Raw genomic sequence first — 12,063 nt, forward strand, 5'->3', positions numbered from 1 at the left:
TTATTATTATTATTGTTTATGTATATATGATTTCGGCCACGGTGGCTCATTACAAAATGTATTAGCTAACTGCAAGCCCGTCTGTTCGGCTTCTATATAAATGTCAATACATAGTATTTCTATATAGTTTGAACGGTGAGTGAGCCAGCGTAACAGGCACAAGGGAAAGAACATCTTAGTTTTTTGACGTATTTGATTTGTATTGATATTGAATGATAATGATGTAAGAGGGGGGGGGGGGTCAAACGATTAAGCGGCTCACCTGATGGAAAGTGCCCACCTCCACATATACTATATAAAAGTATTGGCTTTATCATTTGCTGTGTGTTGGTATATTATTTGATATCTTGATTAGAATTTTTTTATGTATTAATAAAGGGTACATCTTTTGTTACGGCAGCGATTTCCTCAAAACAGGTCGAACCAAATCTTATGGAAGCATAAGCGACTATTACGCTGGGAAGTCGGTTTTCATCACGGGCGGTACGGGGTTCTTAGGGAAGGTAATATTTTTTTTTTTTCATTTTAATCTTGCTAAGTACCAAGACGTTTCGATACGATGTTAACATATACCATTGTGTCAAAATCGACGTTAATTGTTAACTTTTATGCCAATAATCGATAATTATTATTCCGGTCCGTTATTATTTAATATTTTTGTAACAGTAACAGCCTGTTAATGTCCCACTGCTGGGCTAAGGCCTCCTCTCCCTTTTTTTGAGGAGAAGGTTTGGAGCTTATTCCACCACGCTGCTCCAATGCGGCCGAGATGGCCTAGTGGTAAGAACGCGTGAATCTTAACCGATGATCGTGGGTTCAAACCCGGGCAAGCACCACTGAACTTTCATGTGCTTAATTTGTGTTTATAATTCATCTCGTGCTTAACGGTGAAGGAAAACATCGTGAGGAAACCCGCATGTGTCTAATTTCATTGAAATTCTGCCACATGTGTATTCTACCAATATTTTTGTAAATGATATTCATAAAATTTTTAATCATATATCAATACTGTTGTATGCCGATGATATAAAAATCTTTTAAAGTTATTGCTAAGCTTTCGGATTGCAGTCTTTTGCAAAATGGTTTATGTAAGTTGTGTATTTATTGAAACGAAAACTCACTGAATTTAAATATTAAGAAATGTTACCTTATTTGATACGAAAGTCAAATCCAATAATTTTTAATTATAAATTGAATAATGACAGTATTACCCGAGTATCTGAGGTGAGAGACTTGGGGATATACCTAGACTGCAAATTAACATTCAAATTCCATATAGTTTAAATAGTTGCCAAGGCATTTCGAATGCTTGGCTTTATACTCAGGGTTAGTAAAGATTTTAAAAATGACACAACCTTTGTCCTGTTGTATAATTGCTTTATCCGTTCATAGCTGGAATATGGTTCTGTAGTCTGGAATCCACAATATATAACTTATATTGTACAATAGAAAAATTCAACAAACATTCGTTAAATATCTTGATTCTAAATGTTTCACTCTGAATCAAAATCCGCCTAAAATGATTTCCTTACTGGATCGTCGTACAATGCGAGATCAAAGTTTTTTATTTAAACTAATACATAACATGATAGCCCATATCTTTTAAGCAAAATTTACTTTAGATGTAAAAAATTGAACATACGCAATAGTGCTTTATTCCACTTACCCTCCACTCGAACCAATTATACTTAAAACGAATTTATATATCGCTCTTGTAAGAGTTACAATAGGAAGTTTAGTGACTTACTTAATAAGAAATCATGATTTCTTGTACGCTCAATACATTTAAAAAAAGAGTTTGTGTGCATTTGTCAACTTAGTCAATATTTTATTTATTTATTTATTTTTTATTATATATATATTTTATTGTTTTGCTGTTTGTTAACTGTTTGAATCTTCATAATTATTATTTATAATTTACAAAATTGCTTGTTTACTGTCATACATGAATTAGTTTTAAGTGGAAACTTGATTAGTGTGTAGTGAACGAGTTAATTGTTGTATAATGTATGTAGTGTGAACTGTATGTTTCCCAATTATAATAAAAATAAAATAAAATAAAAAAATAAAATAAAATTAAAGAACAGGAAAGCGGATAAACGGCAATGATTATGCTTCGATTCTATTGCGATAAAGTGACAATTTGTTAGTGGAATTGCGTCTCAGGAGCAGGTCAGGTGCAAACTTAACTTTTTTGTCATTAATAATAATCAAAATGTAAGCGCTCTAATCCGCTTAAAGCCATTATAGTTATTGTAAGTTTTTAAAAATATGATAATATATGACGTACTTATAAACATTTTAGCGGGTTAATTAAACAATACTGTCTTCTTCTTTCGAATGTCAAATCAATAATGACAGAAAGAGAGAAATATATGTTTAACTGACCAGCCGCTAAGCTACGTTAAGTTGTATAAACTAACATTCGAATTCCCTGATTATAATATTCATTTCATATTATTAAGCTTATCATAGTACCATAAATCTTCATCTGACGCGCGACTTCTTTTGACGCGCGCGTTTATCGTTGGGGATAGACTCGTGGCTTCGCGTCACCGACATGCTAATGTTAATATAATGAAATCGTTGAAAGTATAAATAATTTAAGTATCGTGGAAATTAATGATTGAAATTTATGTAAATACTAACAGTATATACAAATAATAAGTGTGTTTTAACTATTATTTATTTAAATAAAGCTGTATTAATATTTTGTATCGAGTTGGCGACATACTGTGTGTTTTGATAAATAAAAAGGGATAGAATCATTACTTGGAGTGCTAATAGATATGAAGATTGGACAACAACAAATATATTTAATAGTTTCAAGTTTTCACTTCTATCGGCAGTTCCTGCAACTGCCTTTTTTTGTATATCAGTATGATTATTCTAAAAAGCATGTTACAACAAAGTTCCTGTGTCTAATTTTTCAGATCCTCATGGAGAGACTTTTATTCAACTGTTCCGAGATTGAAAGAATATACGTCCTTATTCGAGGGAAAAAAGGCGTAAATACTCACAACAGGCTTCAACAAATGTTTGACGTACCGGTAGGTCTAATGTCCCCCTGATTGATTTCGGTCATGGTGGCCGTATTATTATTATGCACAAGTTTTTGCAAACATCTCTTCTATATTCCCTCCCCACTCTCTTAAGCCAACAATCCGACACGGAGAAATATGTCGATGGTTTGTGATGACCACTATATACTATTGACTGCCTCGTTGGCAGTCAATAGCTATATGGCTAGTGACTAGATGTAAGGCCGCATACCCGGAAGTCCTGGGTTTAATTCCCAGGTTCGGCCATTATTGGATTTTTCTGTCAGAAAATTCTCAGTAGCAGCCCGGAGTCAGGAAGTTGGAAGTGTGTACACTCCCGTGCCTTGGAAAGCACGTAAAGCCATTGGTCCTGCGCCTGAACTCTTTCCGGTCGCGTCGGATTGCCGTCCCATCGGATTATGAGAGTTAGGGAATAGAGAGTGCACCTGTGTTTGCGCACACACTTGTGCACTATAATATCTCCTGCGCAGTTGGCTAATCTCTCTTGAGATTGGCCGCCGTGGCCGAAATCAGTCTTGAGGACATTATATACTATAAATAAATAAGTGTATAGTATTTTGATCACATTATAATAAATAAATAAACTTTTTAAGGTCTTCGATAAATTGAAAGCTTTAAAGCCGAATGCTTTGAATAAGGTGATTCCAATAGAAGGAGATGTCACGAAACCAGAACTGGATATAAAGACAAGCGATGAACAGAAATTAATTGATAATGTCAGTATATTTGTATTTATTTTAAACAGGGGACCTATTCTACTAACAAATTCTCACTTTTTCGCAATCGAATCGAAGCGTAATCGTTGCCGTTCATCCGTTTTCCTATTCTTAAAAGTTAACAATTAAGTTTGGTTTTGACACAACGGTATATGTTAACATAATATCGGTTCGGTTCCGATCGGATAAATATAGAATAGTCAAAGTTGGATTGGAATTAAATCGGGAATGCATCGTAATTATTATAGATTAGTAGAATTCGGCCCCAGTTATTGGTTTATTCTGTCGAAGAATTCTCAGTAGTATCCCGGTTTCTGGAACCTGGAAGAGTGTGTGGTTGTCTCGGAAAGCGCGTAAAGCCGTTGAACCTGTGCCTGATCTCTTTCACCATCCTAGAGTATAAATAAAAACTTTCAAATTGAAATGCGATATCATTGGTCGAAATCTTTATTAATAATATTCATTAGGTATTTGCAAAATTAAAGTGTATATAGTTAAGTGGAATAGTGTTGTATTATATATAAATATATATTAATCTAGAACTGATTGTGTGCATAATACAGCAGAGCTATTAGCTTGAACGGCCGTGTAGTTTTATAAGGTATTTCATTCTACCTCAAATATATCATTATAGGTCTCGGTCGTGTTTCACTCGGCAGCAACAGTAAGATTTATTGCCAGTTTTGAGGATATTATGAAAGTAAATTTCGAAGGGACGAGGAAAGTGGTGGATTTGAGCAAGAAGATAAAAAATTTAGAGGTAAATAACCATTAATTTCTTATTTCTGTTATGGTTGTTGACCTCTATAAAATGTTCCGTTAGTTTAGTAAATTACTTATAAAGCAAGCTTGACATTCGCGTCTCTTTTTTGAAGACCTTCTTAGAGCTTATGATCGCCTGGTACATGAGTTTATATAAATTTTCCAATATAAGGTAATCTGCCTTCTACGGTTGTTGACCTATTTATGATCTCCTGGTACATGGATATTATAATATTAGTGCATGTATATCTATTTTATGTCTCTTTGTTTGATTAATTGCTTCGTTCGTCTAGCAGTAACCAATAAAAATCCTGTGAATGTCCCACTACTGGGGTAAGCCCTCCTCTCCCTTTTTGAGGAGAAGGTTTTGGAGCTTAGTCCAACACGCTGCTCCAATGCGGGTTGGTGGAATACACATGTGGCAGAATTTCAGTGAAATTAGACACATGCAGGTTTCCTCACGATGTTTTCCTTCACCGTCAAGCACGACATGAATTATAAACACAAAGCCGAGATGACCCAGTGGTAAGAACGCGTGTATCTTAACCGATGATCATGGATTCAAACCCGGGCAAACACCACTGAATTTCATGTGCTCAATTTGTTCGTTTAGCCGCTACTATATAGATAGTAGATATAGAGGCTGTAGATCTCAAGGCCCCAGGTTCGAATCCCGTATGGAGTCATTTATTTTTTTACCTTTTAGATAACTGAAAATTATTCCACGACAATAATCACCTTTAACTAATAAATATTACAGACATTTTTATATATATCGACTAGCTATTCAAATGGGAATAAGTTAATAATAGATGAATCGATATATCCCCAACCAAAGACAATAGACGAAGTGTACTCATTCATAGACAATTATGGTGACAATTCAAAAGCGATCAACAAGTTTATAAGTGAGTATAAAATAAGTTAAAATTTCTAATGAAAAAATATATAATATGAATTATATGAAGATTTTTACTTTATGGTAGGGCTTTGTGCAAGCTCGTCTAGGTAGGTACTTATCAGATATTCTACCGTTAAATAGCAATAATAGGTATTGTTGTGTTCCGGTTTGAAGGGTTAGTGAGCCAGTGTAATTACAGATACAAGGGACATAACATCTCAGTTAATTTAAAAGTTCCAAGGTTGGTCGCGCATTGGCGATTTAAGGAATAACTAATACAATGCCAATGTCTATGGGTGGTGGTGACCATTCACTACCAGATGGCTCATTTGCCCGTCCTACCTATTTTATAAATAAAAAAACATACACACAATATTTTATTTTCAATTTTAAACTGGATTTATCCAGACAAAACTAAATACACGACAATATTAGCAATTTTTTTTTTTACAAGATAAAATTTACAAGATTAGCAATTTTGCTTATAAATCTTGATATGTTTTTTTGCAGGTGGTTACCCAAATACATACACACTATCAAAGGCGCTTTGTGAAAACTATATTGATGTAAATCGTGGACCAATGAAGTCGATAATTGTGAGACCGTCTATAGGTAAAATATACTGTTGACTTTTGTTTTAAAATGGATAGGCAAGAATGGGACGCCTGATGGCACTTATGATGATAGACATTGGCGCTGTAAGAAAAAAAAATCCTTACATAGCTAAAGAACCAACAACTTTGGGAATTGAGATGTTATATATTGCAGTTAAACTGGCTCACTCACAATTCAAACGGGACTACAACAATATTAAAATTGCTGTTTGGTGGTATTATCACAATTCCTGAGTTAAGATTATGCTACTAGTGTGCAATTAAATTAATTTTAATTACGAGTGCACTATAATATGTTTGGAGGACAGCATGAATTTGGATTCCTGGAAGTGCTTCCGTGCAATCGTGAATTGCGTTTTCTTATTAATGAACTAGTTGCCCGGCCTGACTTCGTACAGGTGAAATAAGAATAATAGTAGCTATGTTTTTTTTGTTAAAATAAAATTAACAGGCACAGGGATTACTGATAGAAGTGAAAACTTGAAACTGTTGAATATATTCGCCCAATTTCCACATCTACTGGCACTCCAAGTAATAATTCTATTCCCATTTTATTATATAGCTTTTTATTCATCAAAACACACGGTATGTCGCAAACTCGATACAAAATATTAATACAGCTTAATTGAAATTAATGAAAACTAGTAATAGATTATTGTTTTACAGAGCTAGGCTAGAGAAAGGTTTAATAAAAAGACGGAGCGTGGTTACAATGACAGACATTTTCTTTTTATTAGAGAGTGTCTACTTTCTATATTTTCAACAGAAATAAATAATAGTTAAAACACACTTAAAATATTATTTGTATGTACTGTTTGTATTTACATAAATTTCAATAATTTTTATCGTCATTAATAACCACAATTCTTAAATTATTTGTACTCTCAACGATTCCATTGACATTAGCATGTCAGTGATAAACCAGCGCAACGCGCCTGAAGAAGTTTTCACTTCAAAAAAATCCTGCAAATCAACCTTAGTCACCAATCGGATCCAAATACACACGTACATATAAGAATTATTTGTATATAAGTCTATACATTTCAGTGACGCCAGTTTTCAAGGAGCCGCTACCAGGCTGGCAGGACTCGTGGGTAGCAGCAACAGCTGCGTTCAGTGACGTCGCCAGAGGACTCACTAAGGTCATACATGGTGACTCAAATGTCGTCTGCGATATGATTCCAGTGGACTACGTCTGCAACTTGATTATTGTTGCAGCCGCTAGAGGGAATCCGTATGTATTTTATTTGTATAATAATTTAATCTTGAGGGTGCCATTTTGAATTTAGTGCCCATAAATATGTTTTCTTATTCGCCCAAAAATAAAAATGAATGGGTAATTATTTTAATTTTCTTCACAGTTTACTTAACATTTTTGAATATTTATTATTTATAATGAACTGAATTGTATTTTTACCGTATATGAATTAGTTTAAAGTAGAAATTTGATTGGTTTGCACACATTGCTTTCCCATCAGATTAAAGGTGATTGAAAAGAGAGTGTGCTTGTGTTTGCGCACGCACTTATGCACTATACTATATCCTGAACGGTTAACTAATCTATCTTGCTGCCGGAGCCGAAATCTATCAAAAGGACATTAGCACACCCTAAACACGAGTGGTCACATTGATTGTAAAATCATAGATCGTCATCATCTGATCCTCATCCAATGACGTATTGTTACTTGTTTTTTAGAACTGATGACGTCATAGTTTATAATTCCTGCAGTAGCTCCTGCAATCCAATTAGTTGGAAAAATGGCGCTGATTTATATTTAGAAGAGAGTCTGAGTCATGGGAAATGTAAGTGATATAATAATTCTTAAAAAAAAACTCGATATTGATTCGGATTCCTTTATTTATTTGGGTCTCCAATAGTTGTACACAACACAACACAAGTGAATGTCCCACTGTGAATGTCCCACTGCTAGGCTAAGGCCTTTTTTGAGGAGAAGGTTTGGAGCTTATTCTATCACGCTGCTCCAATGCGGTTTGGTGGAATACACATGTGGCAGAATTTCAGTGAAATTAGACACATGCAGGTTTCCTCACGATGTTTTCCTTCGCCGTCATACACGAGATAAATTATAATCACAATTTAAGCACATGAAAATTCAGTGGTGCTTCACGCGTTCTAAGCCAGCTCACCTTTTTTCAAAACACGCTTTACGTTAACTTAAAACTATACAACCGATTACAGGAGAACACACCGTTCCCAAACTCAATTACAAAAAGAGAAATATTAAAAAAAAAGAAAGAAATATTTAAATAAAAAATAACACACTGAAATAAATGGTAGCAACTAATTAAATTTTAAAACAAATTAACATTTTATACTAAAAGAAACATCACATTTTTTCATAAACGATGAGAGCCCATCACAACGAATTTCCAGTGTTGCTATTTTTTGTACACAATTATTTTTATATTTATGGATAGTATTTTTAAAGTGATATTGGCGTAACTACATATAAGCTGGTTGCTTTTAATATCGGACACAAAAAGGGTGTTATGATATCGTATGTATCTGCCTATATGTGGCATCGTAACTCTTAAACGGAGGAATCGATTTCGATTCGGTTTGTTTTTGTAAAATGATTTGACCGTGTTCTTAGCTAAAGTAAAGTTAAAGTAAAGTACTTTAACTTTACTTTAGCTAAGAACACGGTCAAATCATATAAGCTGGTTGCTTTTAATATCGGACACAAAAAGGGTGTTATGATATCGTATGTATCTGCCTATATGTGGCATCGTAACTCTTAAACGGAGGAATCGATTTCGATTCGGTTTGTTTTTGTAAAATGATTTGACCGTGTTCTTAGCTATGATTAAATATATTTTGTTTCGGCCCATCCCGGGATTTGTATCCTAGATCTGTTTTTGTGACTTTACAATCTAGCCTCGAGGTGGATGTAGTACTTTACTTTCCTTTATTGTACAGAAGAAAGAGAAAAAAAATACAAAACATGGATACAGCATAAAGTATAAATAAAAATAGCATACAGTTTTGGCGACTCCAGTAGAGATTTCTCCAGTAGTAGATATTAAAAAAAAATTGATTGTCCAAATGAAATTTTCAGATGAATTGAAGCCAAGGCAAGTGGAAGTTAGCTCGTCAACATTAATGGTCAACTTGATGACATTTATATTGCAAACAATTCCGTCATTGTCGGCAGATGTCTGGTTGCGGCTAAAGGGGGAGGAGCCTAAGTATATAATTATTTATGTACATACTTGGATGCATCTATTTTAATTAGTATAAGTGTGCGTTCTAGCGTGGTTGCGACAATGGGTGAAAATTATCAAACATTTGATACGCTCAGAATAAATTTTAGTAATAACACTAGAAATGTAATGCATTAATTATATATATTTTGTCTTTAAAGCTCCAATTAGCACACGACGCTCATAAGATATTCTACTGCAAAACAGTAGTACTTGGTATTGTTGCGTTCCGGTTTGAAGGGTGAGTGAACTAGTGTAATTACAGGCGCAAGGGACATAACATCTTAGTTCCCAAGGTTGGTGGCGCATAGGTGATGTAAGCGATGGTTAACATTTCTTACAATGCCAATGTCTATGGGCGTTGGTGACCACTTACCATCATATGCTCGTCTGCCTACCTATACTATTAAAAAACCTCCTTGCTGACCAAAGGATGACTAGAGTGCTGACTGTTAACTGTCAAGTCGTCTCAACGAATATTGAATAAATTTATAGTGTGAATGAGCGAATGATAGATGTACGTATGAATGATCGTAACATATATAAAACCGCCGTTAGTGTAGTTACTAGGGCGCCTTGCGTTCATTCAAACATTCCTCTCCTCGCGTTATGGCCGTACTACGGGCATAGCGATCTCATGCGAGTGGCGTTGCTATTTTTTTTTGGTTTTTTTTTCTTTTTATTTACAATTAATAAACCAGCGTTTGACCGTTGACTTGCCTGATGTTAAGCATCGATACGGTCTAGGATGTAGCACGCTTGCCTATAAGAAACCTCTTCACTCTGGATTTGAAGACACCGACATTGTACTTATCTGAATGTGCTATCAACCAATTCAGTCTGGTGTCAGAGCGTCTGCTAACAATATAGCTGGTGTACGCTCTTCACAGCCACCGCGCGCCCCCGTTGCGCCATAGGTCCTAGTTACAGCGAATTCCTGTGGACGCACAGTTTTCGCAGCACGTTCGTGTTGGGGGGATGAGTTATTACAAGCTTGCTTCATACTAAATTTCATCAATATCGGTTCTTGATAAAAGTGTAGCAGACAAAATTACTTTCGCATTTATAATTTTAGTATAGATTGTTGTGTTTCGTTGTGAGTGAGCCAGTACTAAGAAGACGAGGATGTAGGCCAGCTAATGATAGGTGGACACTTATAGACACTACCACTGGTAAAAAAAATATCACCATCATTGTACGGCAGATGTGGATCATCGAAACTGATCGTTGATGAAGAAGTTTATAATAAAAGAAAAACAATAAATAAATATTGAACAAAAATATATATATATGAACATTAATATAATCAATTAAATATATTATTTTTATTATAAAAACAAGTGCGTTAGTGTGTTTGTTTGCAACGCTTCACGTCTAATTACTCAACCGATCATCATGATTCTTGGAATACACGTTGTCAGGAAAAGAGAAGGTCATTAATACCACCCCCTACACAAAGTAACGAAACCACGGGCAGAAACTAGTAATAATGTATAGAAATTAATTATATATATTGTTAAGAATGTCTTCCGACGGGGCGTGGCCTAGCAGCGCGACTTGTCATGTGATGATCATCATAGTGGGGACTGGCCCTGCTGAGATCCTGGGCCGGCCAGGCTGGCTTTAGACACTTCTGCTTGGACTCTCGGTTGTGGCGTATATCTCATAAATAATATTGCAGTTGCTCAGTTTTGATTCCTTTGTTCTATTTGCGTGTCGATCTACTTTTACTTTATTGTTGTATAGTTGTTTTGATTTATCTCTTTTTAAAAACCTATTTCTATCTTGATTTCTAATAATATAGTATACAAGCACACGCATGACGGTACAAGATTTCTTACCCTCAATGCCGATACGCGTTTCATTTGTTTGTAGTCATAATCATTTTAATCACCTCTTAAATAGTCAAGGCCTCAACCAAATGCTCTAAGATCTTACACACCTTGTGCGTGTACTCTGGCTCACCATTTAATCCTGGAACCCACCTAGATGGTAAATTTGCATCATCATTAAAGAATTACTTCTCTTTCAGATATATAAAAATGCAGAAACGCGCTGTGTTACTGCGAGATTTGTTGAAGGTTTTCACCTCAACATCATATTATATAAAATCGGAGAATTCTCAAAGACTAATAGAGACTTTGGATGAAGAGGATAAGGCTCTGTTCCCGTGTGACCCAAGAACGATTAACTGGCAAACGTACATGCCAGTGTTTTATCGTGGAGTCCAGAAATATTTGTTGAAACCAAGCCATTAATATAACGCTAATTTGTAAAATATATAATGCATAAATTGTCGTCGATTTGTTTTGTAAAGAGTTTTTTATGTATAATTATGATAATAATATTAATAATTTTTTTTTCTTTTTTTTTCTCTTTATATATTGACATTTTTATAAAATACAAAATAAAAATAAAAAGAACAAAATGAAAGTTACAAATATAAAGCAAAAACACGCCAATTATTGTTATTGTTATTTATTGTTTATTGTTTTATTATTGAATCCCATCAAAAACATAAATGCGAAATGAGAGCCAAAATGAAAACTAGCCAAGTCAGACCTTCAATATACTTTCCTAAGTTATAAGAAGAAATTATATTTAAAGTTGTAATAAAATATTTTGTATTTATAAATAAACTTCAGGACTGACCATTGAACTTAGCACCCATTTAGATCTCACTTCTTTTGTCGTTGAAGTCAACAACCAAGGCATATATCATAATATACTGGTGGTAGGGCTTTGTGCAAGCTCGTCTGGGTAGGTACCACCCACTCATCAGA

General features: G+C 34.6%; 1 protein-coding gene across 1 annotated transcript; it reads left to right on the forward strand.

The window, feature by feature from the left end:
- Window positions 1-218: 218 nt before the first annotated feature.
- LOC126779859 (fatty acyl-CoA reductase 1-like) lies at window positions 219-11,538 on the forward strand. Its single transcript, XM_050503978.1, has 11 exons — window positions 219-223; window positions 401-503; window positions 2,934-3,050; window positions 3,656-3,778; window positions 4,413-4,538; window positions 5,301-5,448; window positions 5,952-6,053; window positions 7,103-7,289; window positions 7,752-7,858; window positions 9,136-9,265; window positions 11,313-11,538. Exons 1-11 carry the CDS (start codon window positions 219-221, stop codon window positions 11,536-11,538), a joined length of 1,374 nt encoding a protein of 457 aa, XP_050359935.1.
- The last annotated feature ends 525 nt before the right edge of the window (window positions 11,539-12,063 follow it).

The sequence above is a fragment of the Nymphalis io genome, chromosome 30 (assembly GCF_905147045.1).
Source record: "Nymphalis io chromosome 30, ilAglIoxx1.1, whole genome shotgun sequence".
NCBI lineage: Eukaryota > Metazoa > Arthropoda > Insecta > Lepidoptera > Nymphalidae > Nymphalis > Nymphalis io.